At 39.6% G+C, this 14,820-nt stretch overlaps 1 protein-coding gene across 3 annotated transcripts in view; it reads left to right on the top strand.

The window, feature by feature from the left end:
* Positions 1–14,820, top strand: part of RNF144B (ring finger protein 144B) — a 143,547-nt gene that overhangs the window by 115,561 nt on the left and 13,166 nt on the right. For all 3 annotated transcript variants that reach the window (XM_081146078.1, XM_081146077.1, XM_081146079.1), the window contains one exon: positions 7,871–7,931. In XM_081146078.1, coding sequence (XP_081002204.1) covers positions 7,871–7,931 — 61 coding nt within the window. The remainder of the gene's footprint in view (positions 1–7,870; positions 7,932–14,820) is intronic.

Raw genomic sequence — 14,820 nt, 5'->3', positions numbered from 1 at the left:
TATCTCTGACTACCAGAGAGACATTAAACTGATTATGAAAGTGGAAAGTGTGATATGGAGCCTTAGCTGGTTTGGCTCAGTGGTTAGAGCGTCAGCCTGTGGTCCAAAGGGTCCGGATTCTATTCCGGCCAAGGGCATGTACCTCGGTGGCAGGCTCAATCCCCGGCCCTGGTCAGGGTGCGTGCGGGACGCAACCGATTGATGTGTTTCTCTCACACTGATCTCTCTCTCCCTTCCACTCTCTCTGAAAAGCAGTGGAAAAAATATCCTTGGGTGATATGGAGCAGGCAGCATATGAAATCTTACTTAATTCAGGTATGCAAAATCTATTAAACATAAATGAAATGGTTTGACAAAGCTTCAAAACAAGCCTTTGAGGTTAATCACAGTCCTGTATTCTACACCTGTGCTGTCTGATCCAGTAGCCACTGGCATCATGTGGCTATTTACAATTAAATTTGTTAAAATTAGATAAAATAAAGAACTCATTCCTTTGGTTGCGCTAATCACATTGTAAGAGCTCAGTAGCCACATGTGGCTAGTGACTGCCAGATTGGACAGCGCAGAACAGAACATTTCCATCAGAGCAGAAAGTTCAATTGCATAGTGTTGTTCTTGACTTTTATATGCATAGTAACTATTAGCCGTTGACACTGGATATCAAATGTTAGGGCTGATGTGTTCAGACCAGTGAGCAAAGGCTGTCATTTGTCTCACAGTTCTCCGGAGCAGAGCTTAGTAACTTTCCTGATTTTCTTAGTATAGACATTTTCTTTTCGAGTTCCCCCGCAGTTGTCTTCTTGTTAATCCTTCCCCCATCCCCCCGTACCCATTCTCATTCATGCTTTCCTAGTTCTGATTCCGTTTACGCAATTTTACTCTAAAAACAATTTTACTTGTAGGCTGTGTTAAAACCAAACAAACCTGTGGTGGCTCTTAAAAATTATAAAAGGATATTTGAAAAAACAGCAGAAGCATATTGCAAATGAAACCCTGGTATTTATTCAATTCTCTAAAGTCTGTTTCCCGTTAGATGAGTAAGAAGATGCTCCAGGGTGTTAATGGACCTTCATGTACTTACAGGTCCTGCTAAGCGCCTGACTGAAGATGGGCAGGACTGTACAGTGATCATGTTCGTAACCAACTTGCCACAATATTTTTTTCAGAGTAAAAACATGTGATGGTGGTGGTAGTGATTTCTCTCATTTTGAATTGAGAAGTTAATAGAAAATTATGTTGGAGATATTGGTAGCGTCATTAGTTTATATGGGACTACTCCTTTCAAAGCAATACCATATGTACACATAAACTTGGGCTCTACTGCCATCCTTTCTGACTTGCTTTACATCTAGTTTTCCTCAATAATAATAATGGTTATTATTATTTTGCGTTAAACCTCACCTGAGGAGATTTTTTTCCATTTTTTTTTTTTTTGGTTTTTTGGTGTTTTTTTTTTAGACAGAGTGGAAGACAGGGAGGGAATGGGGAGAGACAGAAACATCGATATGAGAGAGGCACATCGATTAGTTGCCTCCCACACGCACCCTGACCAATGCTGGGGATCGAATCTGCAACCTAGGTATGTGCCCTTGACCAGGAATCAAACCCGAGACCCTTCATTGCACGGGCTGATGCTCTAACCACTTAGCAACACTGGCCAGGGCAATAGTTACTATTATAATATAGAGCTCTTAATCTAAATATTATTGAATGTATCACAATGGGGCTTATCCACATTACTCTTAACTGGACTCTATCTCCATGACTACATTTTCCACCTTTAAAAAATGCTGAATTATATAGGTAATACATAAATATACTCGGCTTGTTAAAAATAATTCTGGTTAAGGCTTAAGTTCCCTTTGTCCTGCTGCTATTTATATTACAATATATGGCTTTTTATCATTTATTGTCTTATAAAATGCTTGTAATTACAACACTTCTTCATCTTCAAAGGACACAAGGAATTTAAGCCCTGGCCCTGTCCTCCGAATGCTTCCCCACATGGCCTAGTTCACACCATTGGCTGTGCTCGGTCTGTCTGCCTCCTGCAGGCTTTAGGTCCTTCTCGCCTTCCTTCTCAATGCCTCCAAATTGGCTCAGCTGTGGCTCTGCCTCATTTGTCAGGAAGAGCTTCATCAGCAAAGCCTTTAATGCCCAACTGCAGAGCTATTTGCTTATGTAGGAGACAGTAGAAAAGGCAGCTTCCCCTTCAATGTCACCGAAGCTGCAGGGAGGCCGTGTCTCCAGAGGACTTGTGCTTCCAGAACTGCTCCACCAGAGCCAGGGAAAGTGAAGCTTTCCTTCCTTGTGTCATCTGGTACTTTCAGCTGTTGCTCGGTGGGGCTTTTCTGATATACTTGATCCAGGGATCTTGTTCAACATAGAATTATGAAAGGCAGGACACAGATTGTTCTGATAGCATTACTTCACTCAGGCAAGGCCTTTGCTCGAAGTTAGTAGCCTTGCTAAAGAGGCGATGACTACTTTAAGCAGCTCCTTTACAGTGTTTGGGAAGTCCCGTATCATCACTTGCTGGGAGAGCCTGAGCCATCGGTCTGGACCATGTAACATTTGAGCGGTGAGGACATAACTCATCTGAGTAGTGGCCTGAGGGATGGAACTTCTCACTGCCAGCTGGCGGTGGATGGCGGGGAACAGCTTCTCGCCCATCAGCCCTCCGTTCAAGCCCTAGGGCGCTGGGGTGACCAGCCTGCCTTTCACTTGCTAGCAGGCACCCGAGGAAGGATGGGTGCAGCTGCTCTTTCCAAGAACGGGGGTTCCGGAATTCTATAGGAAGGGACTTAGGGTGGGGCACTCCTGAAGACTAGGAGAGGGATGGGTGGCACGGGGGCGCAGTACTAGGGAATTTGAAGCTACATTTGCAAAATAAAGTTTTTACTCATGTTGCATGTTCATCGAATGTGGCTTTGGGAAAGGGTGCTGGAACTAGAGATCCGGATGGTCCCCCCAAATCACCCATTGGCACTGCCTCCACTTGCCATCTCTTACCACTCTTTCCTTCCATTTTCACAGTGCAAAGCTGGGGCAGAGGAAAGAGGGGGATCCCTGGGCAAGTGGCCATATTTCTTAAGACTAGTCCTGTTTCTCTTGCTAGTATTTTTACAAGTCTTAGCACCTCAAGATTTGTAATGGTCTACGAGAGGTCAGTTCCATCTCCAGAGGTAGTGATCTGTTGTGTTCCGTGCTCAGCCTGTTTTTAAAAATTTTTTTAAAGCAACTGTGGCAGAGGTATGATTTAAAGGGCTAAACCTAAGTAAAGTCTGGGCTATTTCCCCCCTTCTGTCCTGGCTTTCCCTAGCTTCTATGTTTTAACCATTTCATTTTCCTAACAAAACGAAAAAATAGGTTGTATTTATCAATGATTTTTATGGGAACACATACCACTTTCAGCATAAACATTTCTCTAGCAAACAGGCTCCACTGTCCATATCCTTTGTTTCTTTGGTTTTTGTAGGACTGGTTTCAATGGAGGTGGTAAGGCTGGTTCAGGTACTGTGGTCATAGTCAGTGGTAACCAGGATGTGCCACACTTTTAATTTCTTCTTAATCGTGAATATATCCAATTAACTGTCATGTGTAATACTTAAAGCACCCAGCACATTCAGGTGTATTCTAACTTCCCTGGTGATGTTCTGCTATGGAAGGAGTAGACTGGAAAGTGGAGGCTTTCAGCGGAGTAGGAACTGGGTACTTAATAAGTATCCTCGGGTTCATTTTTACCAGAAAAAAAAAGATGAGTGTAGGGAGTTAGTAAATTTTGTTGTTATTGTTCTGATATTATTGCTGTTCTTCTATTAAAATGAAACTATTTTCTCTTTGAATTAAGTTTTTCTTTTTTGGAAAGAATCTCTGGGATGATGAGGAGGAAACTTGGTTTGTCATGCTTGGGTTGGAGGAAAGAGAAATTTTTAAAAATATTTATTGTTGGAAGTATTACAGATATCCCTCCTTTCCCCCTAATTGATCCCCTCCACCCCCCGGGCCTTCCCCATACAATTGTCTGTGTCCATGGGTTATGAATTTGTGCATATAAGCTCCTTGAATAATCGAGAGAGACATTTTTGTTTAACAGGTAGATTAGCACAAATTTCAAAGAGAACTAGCAAAATATAACTAGATAATGTTAAGGATTTTTTTGTAGTGAATCTGAGTGCAGTGGTCTCTTGATAGTTGAGAAGACACTTAACTATCTTTGTTTCTACTGTTTGAATATGGATTTGGTTAGTAATGGATTGGAACCTGCCTAGCACAATAAATGTCAGCAGTCCATAAGGACCTAAATAAATAAATGAATAAACAAATACATGGGAAAGAAGGGGCAGCCCTTCCTTACAGCAGGATTCCAATGAACAAATAGTGATGGAGATAGAAAATCATCATTAAGCAAATAGTGCAGTAATAATTATAGTAGGCAAGGGTTTTCGATAAATACACAAATTAATGGGCAAAGGTATTCGCAGAATCTCAAAATATCTCCCTATAAGATTACAAAGGTTGGAGCAACCTGGCAGATACTACCTTAACCAAGTTAGAAAGTTAATATCACCAGTAGAGACAAGTTGTCCTCATTTACCTCCTGATGGCCCGATATTACTTCTGTGATGTTGTTGCCAAAAATGCAAAGCCTTGACCTAATCATGAGAAAACATCAGACAAAGCCAAATTGGAGAGCATTGTACAAAAAAATTGGCCTGGACTCTCCTAAACATGTCAAGGTCATGAAAGGCAAACACAGACTGAGGAACTGCCCCAGATTAGAGAAGGCTGAGGAGACAAGGGAACTGCATGCAAGGTGATGTCCTGAACTGGGTCTGGACTGAAAAAAAAGAGACATTGTGGGTCAGTTTGTGAAATTTGAATAAGACCTGCAGATTGTTTAATTATTTTGTATCAATGAAAGTTTTATTATTTAAAATAGTTAACTATGGTTATGTAAGGTGATAACATTAGGAGAGGTTGAGGAAAGGGCATTTAAAAGTGCTGTATAATTGTTGCAACTTTTTGTGAGTCTAAAATTATTTTAAAATAAAAAAGTTAAAAAGGAATGTGCTGATACGATTTTTGAATGCTTTGGAATTTCTTTGTTGGCAGGAAATTGTATACCATAAGATACTTATAATATTTTACTGTTTGCTAGGATTTTCATTTTCACAATTAATTTTAGAGGCCTTGTAATTCCTTAAAAAAAAATTTTTTTTAAGGAGTAGGCCTTTAACCTGTCGCCTGATTGATCCTTCAGTAATCATCCCAAAACATTTATTTCAGTTTTATAATTGTGAAAGACCTTGAGCAACAGTGACTTTGTTCCAAATGGCAGTGGAATAGGAATTTAATACTTTGGATCCTCTTTTTAAAAAAATCTAATCCAGCTTTCTCTCATCTAAAGCCAAACATGCGGTAAACATTTCAGAAAATGAACTCTAATCTGTGAAATCCAACAAACGATAAGATCAAGGAGTAGATCTTTTTTAAAACTTATGCGTATTTATTGCCTCCCCAGTAATTTAAGTTCTTTGAGGGTGACTTCTGTGTCTCCTTGCTCATTTGTATCCCCAGGCTTCCAGCCAGTGCTTTACCCATAATAGACTGTCAACAAGTCTCTGGAGAAGATGCAAGTCTAAATGGCAGGGGTGGGGAGAGAATGGTGTGTTTGGGGTTTATCTTTATTCCAAAAGTATCGAACAGGAGGAGAAGTGATAGACCTAACTTTTTGTGATCACAAATTTCAATAGAAAAATTTATTTATCTTATCAAGTCTTAATTCCATACAAACTTTTAACTTAAAAAAATAAATAAGAGATTCAAAGTAGAGTGAAAGACAAAAAAATATTAGAGATCTCTCACTTTCCTGCTGGCAGTACTATGTCCTCTAATGAAATTTGTCTTTCTAATTTAATATTAAACATCCATCTCTACTGTTGTTGACTTTTTTACCTCGTTGATTTCTGCCTTGTTCACATTAGCATTTCTTCTGTATCTAAAATATTTATCTCCTGTTTGCTTTGTCTTTTATAAACTGTACTTGACTTAGCTGTTATATAAGTTGCTTGTCACTGAAAAACATCAGAATTTTTAGGGATTGATTTTGAGGGACTTGAAGAAAGCCTTCATCATTCCAGAAACAGTTGTGGGTGGTGTAAGAAGAGTATAGAACTGTCCCATAGCATGAAAAGCCTCAAATAGCTTTCTTTGGGGGTGAGGGAGTTATTAAAAATAGATTTATAGAATACCACTGAGGTCTCTTGGGCCCAGATGATATCATCTCCCAAGTCACCTTGGCCCAAAAACCAAAGTAGCATTAAATTATTTGTCCACCACCTAAAATGAATCATTGACTAAGTCAGGAACTGGACTCTGATTCCTTAATGCCTCCCACGCTTTCACTTGCTTGCACCTTCTGTCTCCAAATATATTTTATTTGAGATGCCTTTGTCTTTTAGGAAAGATGTCCAGGTAGTATTATCACAGATGAAACAAAACTGGCTTTCAGTAGAATAAACGTGTAATCATACTTCAAAAAAAATTATGGTGAAATACACATAACATAAAATTAACCATAATCTTTTATAGTGACTGCAGAGGAGGTTTTACTTAACGTACCACATGAAAATGCAAACATTTTCCCCTCAGCTGGAGAAAAAGGTTATAATTCATTTAAATGTATGTTTTACTTCACTTTACCTGAAATGGAGAAGACAGAACTTGCCTGTTTTTTGGTTCTTCATATATTTAACTAACTTAGGTTCATTCATTTACAAAATAAACTCGTTTTGTGTGTATGTGTGTGTGTGTGTGTGTGTGTAGGAGAATTCAATTTTGAATACCTTTTAAAATGTATTTATTTATTAAGTACAATTTTAGCTGCCTCATTTTTTCATTCTGCTTTTCTCAAGGCACACTTCTTTCCATTAGTTGCAAGAACTTCCACCAAGATATGTTTTATACCAAAAAATATGTAATGCTTCAGAATCAGAATTGCCAAGGTGTGTCCTGTATCAGCTTGCTGAATGTCTGGAAGCCTAATATCAAATTCGTTGATTTTTCTCAGTTATAAACTCTTTAAGCCATGTCAATATACTTACATGTTGACATCAGTGGAATTACTATTTTTTAGAATGCCAGTTTAAGAGCAGTTCGCTTTGCCTGCACCTGACTTTGAAATGCAACTTAAAAATGACAAATCTGCAAGGCCATTTGGTTAGGGATGAATTGCTGTTTGTGAACCTTTGGTCCACATTGCCGTCTGAAGTGGAAATAGGAGTCTAGCCACAAGAAACATCTTAGGCATTTTTTTTCTACCAGGTAAGGGATGGCAATGTGTAAAAACCAAGGTGATTTTTAGAAGTGATTTTTGGTCAGAAGAAATGACTTTTTTACATTGCTTGGAAGGTACTCTTCCCTTGATAACAAATGAAGTGTTCATAATTCCCGAGGCACTATCTACCTGACTTTAGTATTTAAGGGTTCTAAAACTAGAACTATAATCTTTTAAAAACGTCTTAAATGAATCTAGGGAGAAAAAGAGCATCTTTCATAATGCACACAAATAATTTGGGGAGTCTAAGAATTTCGTTGTCTGGTTTTAGTAGCTGCTGATTGAAGAATGGAAGGTGGTCAGTTAGTTCTGTAACTAGGGCCTTGAGTGACTCCTGGCCATGGCAGATGATTGGGGCTGACTTGGGGATTGCTGCTTGTGTCACTGAGTGAACAGTGCAGAGATAAGAAGTTTGCAAACAACTTGTATAGAGAAGATACAGTAAGCCAAACAAGGAGAGATCATAAAAGGCTGGTAACGTGCGCCTCTGTGATGACTGAAATCTCATGTGTATAATGTGTCCGCTTTCAGATTGCCTGCTTGGTACCTGTGGATCAGTTTCAGCTTTATCAGCGGTTAAAATTTGAACGAGGTATGTATACACTCTTCTTTTTATCCGGTGGTGAATGTGGTTTTACGTGTGTAATCTTTCCACCAACATGCATGGAAGACTAAGGCTGCTGCATGTGGACTGTCGACAGAGCCGTGAGGGTGCTCAGAAAGGGGAAACCTGTAACGGCAACATACAATTTCAGCTTTCTCAGCCACAGCCAGAAAAAATACAGACTAGCAGGAAATAGAACTTCCCTTATATTGGTTGTCTTTTTAAAAAGTGTGTTTTTATTGATTTGAGAGAGAGAGAGGAAAGGAGAGGGAGAGCGAGAGAAACATTGATGTGAGTGAGAAACATGGATCTGCTGGCCCCTGCATGCACCTCGCCTGGGGATCAAACCTGCGGCCTGAGCAGATGCCCTGACCGGGGATCGGAATGGTCACCTTTTGGTATATAGAATGATGTTCCACCCACTGAACCACTCTGGCCAGGGCTAGATCGGTTGTTTTGTATTTTTACTTTGGCTCATGGGAGAGAAGTTCTGCAGAAGTTGGATACGTTCACAATAACAGTACTATTACAAAAGAAAAGTGACCCTCAGAATGGGTTTTACTGCCAATTTTCGTACTCATAGAGATCACTCCAAAACATTCGCCCAAACACGTTTACTGCTCTTTGTAATATTTACCATTTGTTCTTTTGGTATTACCTTTGTAATTATAGTGATGGCTGAGAGTATCATTTTAATGTGATTTAACTTTATTAGACTAATTTTATTTTTTTACTGATTTTTGGAGAGAGAGAAAGGGAGAGGGAGAGAGAGAGAAACATCAATCAGCTGCCTTCTACGATTGCCTTCTTTCACTTAGTAATACGCATTTCACTGCCACATCCGTTGTTCCAGCAGGAATGGCCTTGCCATAGGCAAGGTACATGTGAAAGATCATTGGTCAAGACTCTCACTTTTCCCCAGAAAGTGCTTGGATAGATGTCACTACACTTTGCTTTGTGACTGGGACTTTTTGATGTTCTTGTAGTGTTCGTCCATGCGTGTGATTGGCTTATTTCTTCATTAGAAATTAGCTATGATGATGTATTCAGTCAGGTTACCATCAAGTTGGGCAGGCTTTGGAGCCAGACTGTCTTTTATAGGTGGTCTTGCAATCTCTGCTTTGGTGCATCATAAGGTGATCACATAGTTTTACTCAGACATGGAATTTATTTTTTCTCATAAGTTCTAGGCAGATGCCCCATAAGAGATTCCCATGAATTGACAAATGATTTTATTATTCCTATTTTACAGATGCAGAAACTTACAATTGAGAGATTTAAACTTGCCTAGGATCACATAGACTGTCTAAGCTTCCTCATCTATAAAAAAAATTTAATTCTATGTTTTTTTATTGGGGTAAAATATGTATAACATAAAATTTACTATTTCACCCATTAGTGTAATTATAAAAAGGCATTTTTAGCTAATAAGTATGTCCCTAAGATGCGAACAATGAGGAATAATTATATTAGAAAATAGGCACTTCAAGTAAGAGTAGACTTAAGTTAATACAGTGCTACGTAATGGAATATACGTGATTGGGGTACTCTGAGTTGTGTACCTCGTTGTTACACGTTAGACTTCGTCATCACCTCAAACTCAAGCCTTACCAGCTAGGCGACTTTGAGGTCTTAGTTATAAAAATTATTGTTTTTGTCTGGCTCTTGTTGCCTACCACGTTTCTTTTCTCAGTTTTTAGTTTTTCATCCAGTGTTTTAGCTGTCCTCTGATTTATGTTACATATGTCTTTGTTTCCATCTAAGTCTTTGTGAGGGAAAAGGACATGTCGAGTAGGAATGGGCCCCAATCACCTGTTTCTACAGAGCAGAGAAGCGCCGTTCGGAATTGACGGGCTGCTCTGTGCCGCCCCTCCGCATCCATCTGTGGCTTTCCGCTGGCCACTGCTGTTTGTGGCCGTCCCTCTCTGTGTCAGTCTTCCAGTATTAGCAAGGAAACAGGAATAAGCTCAGCATGTGTTAGTGATTACGGCTTTACTTTCTATTGCTCTCAAAGCACATGCCTGATGATTAATGCGAGAATTTTGCTTTACTCTTGTTTCCAGAATCTACTTTTTCAAAAGAATTTTTTCAAAAACTGGGTTAACATTATCCATCTCTAGTCTTTAAGCACTTTTTCTATTTTTGTGGTCGCTTTAAACTCGCTGTAACTTCAAGTTGCTTCAGTTCCTTGGTAGGTTAATGTGTCTGTTCTTGGCTAGCTGTATTATCAGATAGTGGCTAGAAACACAACTATTTTAAGTGCCATGTTGTTCTTCTACATAAAAAAGTGAAGTGAAATCAGAATTTGTTTTCCTTCTCTCTGCTAACCCTACCGCATTCACTCGTGTATTCAATATTTTTTATGTAGTGAGCATCTACTATGTGCTAGGTACTAAGTGCCGTTCCAGATGCTGGTTTCATCTTTCTTTGAAAGCCCTTTTGTTCTCAGCATTTTTCACAAGCCTCCTTTCATCTTAAGTATTAACATTTATGATATGGCTCTTCGAGTTTCATCTCACTCTTTTATTTTTCCTTGGTGAAATGCTCTCACCCATCTTTGTGTCTGGTCAGTAAGGTCTAATCTCACCAGAGCTCCCTGGGTAGTTATTTGGTGTCTTTTAGTGTTTTTTGTTTGTTTGTAAGACTGTGACATTTAATGACCTTATCATTAGTTCAGTTTTTATTTTTAAAATAAAAATCCCATCTCTCATTAGTCTCTCTCATTAGTCACCTTCCTCTTCACAAGTTTCTGATCACAAGCCTGCTCTTACTGTGTGTGCGTGGGTGGGTGGGTGTGTTTTCTTCCTGGGCCTGTGTTCGCCGTGGGGGAATGAAAGGCTGGGGTTTCCTCCTTAAGCTGTTCTGTGCTTTTGGGCGATAACACTTGCTCCCCAGCTTCACGCTTCCTCTGCTTTACCATCCGGTTCCTTCTTGTTGATCTGTTTTAAACCTAAAACAGCACCCTCTCGATGTTGAGTTTCCCTTGGAAAAACTAAAACATCTTCAGGAAAAGACACTTATCAGCACGTAGGATGGGATTTCTGAAGGGGACTCGAATGAGAGGCACAAGGTGAAGTGCCTGTGCGCACTTCTCTTCGCATCTGTAAAATGGGTATACGTGGGATGGTTATCACAGGGCTGTTGTAGAGAATGAGAAAATGTCATGTGTATATTATCACGGCTGTTACTGTTGTTGTTATCAGTCACTGCCACCACGAAATCTTACCTTTCCCCCAGTTTTCTGAACCAGACCAAGAAAGCATCTTCCAGGACCTAGAGCATACCTTGGACTGAGAGTATAGCCTAATAGTTGTACTTCTGTTTTCTTTTCAACTTAGTCCAAATCTTTTCCAGCATGTTTCCACCCTCGTTGTCATAGATGCTAGAGAGTTATATAGAAACTTGATAATCAATGCTAATTCCTTTATACCACCGTGTCACAGCCGTTTTCTTTACAGTATACTTTTACTATAAGCACGAATCCCCTTACTCCAACCACCTCCAAGGAGATCATGATGTGCTGAGAATGTTCCCACATTATAGTGGAAATTAAAATCTGTTTAGGAGCATGATTATAGTGTTACATGGAGAATGGTATTCTAGGGGTGAAAAAGGCCTGATCCCTTCATCTGCTCACTAACCCCATTATGCAGACTCTTAACATCTGGTCTGTGGGTACTAATACAACAGTGCTAGACTAGCCTACCTAAAAAGTTGTTTCCAAGTTTGAAATTCTGTGGTTCCCTTCAACTACCTTGAGAGCAACCCCTCTGCTGATGGCTGCCTCTGTTTGGGTGTATTTCCTGTAGCAGATGTTAATTCTGATCAGTTTAATTTAATTGCATTTTAACTATCTTCAGAAGACTTTTTCTTTGAGCTATCAGAAAGCAAATTAACTTTGGCATAATTAAAAATGCAGTGGGTCATAAAAATTAAAACAGTTTGATTTATTTCAACTGATAATTAAATTAGCCTGGGGGCATGGTGTTCCCGCAATAATAAAAATGCATTTGATATCTTTTTGGCCACAGCCTCACTACGGTAGAGGAGGGCAGAGAAACCACTCACGTGAGTTGAGATAGTACTATAGAATAAGAAACAATCTCTACCCGGCGCTGGTAGCTCGGGTAGGAAAACCAAGGGCCCTGTGTGCATTGGTGTCAGATATGGCCTTTAGGTCTCATAGCAGTTTTATTTTCTTAAGATGTTTCTACTTCCCAATAATTGTCAGAATACAGAAGTAGGAAAGAGTTTAAATAGCATTTCCTGCCTTTCAAAAAGTGCGTTAACAAGCAGAATTTTAAGATCTAATAGTCACGGGGCTTTACTTCAGTAATCCATTGTCGTTTTCATAAATACACTCCAGTGCAAGTCTGTGAATTTGTTCATCTCTGATGTAAGTATGTTACAACTAATCACTTTTTAAAACAGATTTTTTAAATGATTATTTATTTATTTATTTATTTTAGAGAGAGAGAGAGAGAGAGAGGAAGGGGGTGGGGGAGAGAGAGAGAAACATCAATCGGCTGCCTCCTGCATGCCCCCTACCTGGGCGTGTGCCCTGACCGGGAATCGAACTGGCAACCTTCCGGTGTACAGGACAATGCCCAGCCACCTACGCACAACTAATCACTTTTAAATCATGTTCATATTAAAGTGTCTGGGGCACTGTTAGTTGGGGGCTGATTTACACATGCTCCTGGTTTCTCTTTTCTAGATTTCTGAACTTTTCCCCATCTCTTGAATATACATTAGCTCGTTTTTCCCCCAACTTTGGAAAAGAAATTTGACGGGTGGAGAAACTAGACCCTAAATGTTTTGGATAAGTGTGCATTTTGTTTATCTCCGTAATTACTGTGTTTCCTAGGCCAAAAGCCACGAAGTAGAGTTTAATTCACCATAATAGTAATAAAAAAGGGTTTTGAAAACCCCCCATTAATCATTAATCCAGTGGGACTGCCTTTGCTCTCAGTGTCCTCTCGTATTGTTGGCGGGGAGGGGAGGGTGGGGGGAGGACAGCTCTTGCTCGTGCTCAGTGGTTAGGCCCCCACCTGGTGTCCATCAGTCTGTTCCCCTTTGGCTTGGGTTCTGCGAAGTCCTTAGCTGCCAGGGCTGCCAGTGTCTCAGGCCCCTTCAGCACTTTTCCTTTTCTGCTAATCTGGCCTGTAGGCCCCTCTTGTGGAACACAGTGTTACCTGAGGTATGTAAAGCAAAATTATGCAGTTAATGGCCTATTAGAATTATAATATTTAAAAAAAAATAAAACAACTCTTTTAGCTTCTATTGACTTTCCGTATAGCTGCTCTTCTAGGAGCGGGGCGGAAGGGTAATCTGAAGGACAGACACCTTTTCAGTGTGACCTGGCCAGACTTGTATGTCTGGATTCTCGTTCCACTGGGGGAAGCTCTTGTCCAAGAGATTCCAAGATGTCCTTTAAAAAAAAAAATAAATCTCCCTGGGTAGTTGTTTCTGTTCTCTGGAAATATCTGAATGAAGGGTGGGACAATATGCAACCTTGCCGTTTATGCTACTGTCGCCTTTTATTACCAAAAGGAATTGATCTACAGATACTATTTTTTACACTTCTGTTACATCACTTTACTCATTGATTCAGTGACTGCTATGTTCCAGGCATATTTCTAGGTCAGTGTTTGTCAACTGAGATGACTGTATCCAACTGCATCTCTACTAGAAAATCTTGACAGTTTGGCCTTCAAAATGTGTTCCAGATTTTTAGTACTTCCACTTCTAACATGAAATCCAGTGTATCCTCCTGGGTTAGATGACTACAATAGCCTCCTAATAGACCCCTTTGCTGCTACTTTGTGCTATTACCGTCTGTTCTTCCTGCAGTAGCCCTTGGCTACTATTCCCACGTAGTCTGTGACTCTCCTTCTGCTCACTTAGCTCGCCATGAAGTTCGACTGCTTTATTATGTAAATCTCTTCTTTTGCCTTATTTGGGTAAAAGCTGGAAAGCTTTCAAATCAAACCATGTGTAGGCTGGCTGCTTATTCATGGTTTTAACCTATAGACTTGCCTTTATCATCAGACTTTTAAAGACTTGTGACTTAGATTGGATGGTTAGTAGATATCTGATCTGAGAGTCCTTAGCTCTAAGTTATATATCAGCCTTCATTTCTTTGGGTTTAGTATTTGTGAAACAGTTATAAGAGTTTGGATGAAAATACAAACGGTATGGAAATACAAGGTAAGACCTTGGAGTGTATGTGTGTCACTATCCCCTTGGCTTTCTACCCATCCTGTCCCAAAGTTTTAGGGATCTTAGATGGTCCATCTCTCTCGGGGTCTGAGGATCTATAAATCATAGGTTTCCCTTTTCTGATTATATTTGGCTCATCATTCTCCAGTCCCTATCCCCCAGAATTAAATAAGAAAATATGTTTAAGGATGCTCTTTTTGAATGAAAACCTATAATAAAAATAGATCCAACTGTTGCATTTTCTAGGTGAGACATTAATGGAGACAGTGTTGACTGGAACATTTCAGACTTTACCCCCTGATACTGAATTTGTAAAATTATTACCTTTAAAACCAAGCTTATATTTAATACTTTCATTTCCTTTTGTGCCACCCTTTGGGTTTCTTTGCCTCCTGGGTGGAAATTTTCAAGAATCACAAGCTTTAGGAGATTTAAAACTAGAATCTCATCAGTTCAAAATTTGCAAAACACAGGGTGGGGCAAAAGTAGGTGTACAGTTGTTCATATGGAAAATAATACAATAATACAATAATTAATAAATAACAGTTCAAGAATAAACCCTGTGTTTCACATACTTACAACCATAAACCTACTTTTGCCCCACCCTGTACATTGGTTCAGAGAAAAAAGGGCTATTCTACGCCTCAAATAACAT

This window comes from Miniopterus schreibersii (genome assembly GCF_964146895.1).
Source record: "Miniopterus schreibersii genome assembly, chromosome: 8".
In the NCBI taxonomy this organism is placed as follows: domain Eukaryota; kingdom Metazoa; phylum Chordata; class Mammalia; order Chiroptera; family Miniopteridae; genus Miniopterus; species Miniopterus schreibersii.
Note: the sequence above shows the minus strand (reverse complement) of the source record. Positions and strands in the feature narration are given on the sequence as shown.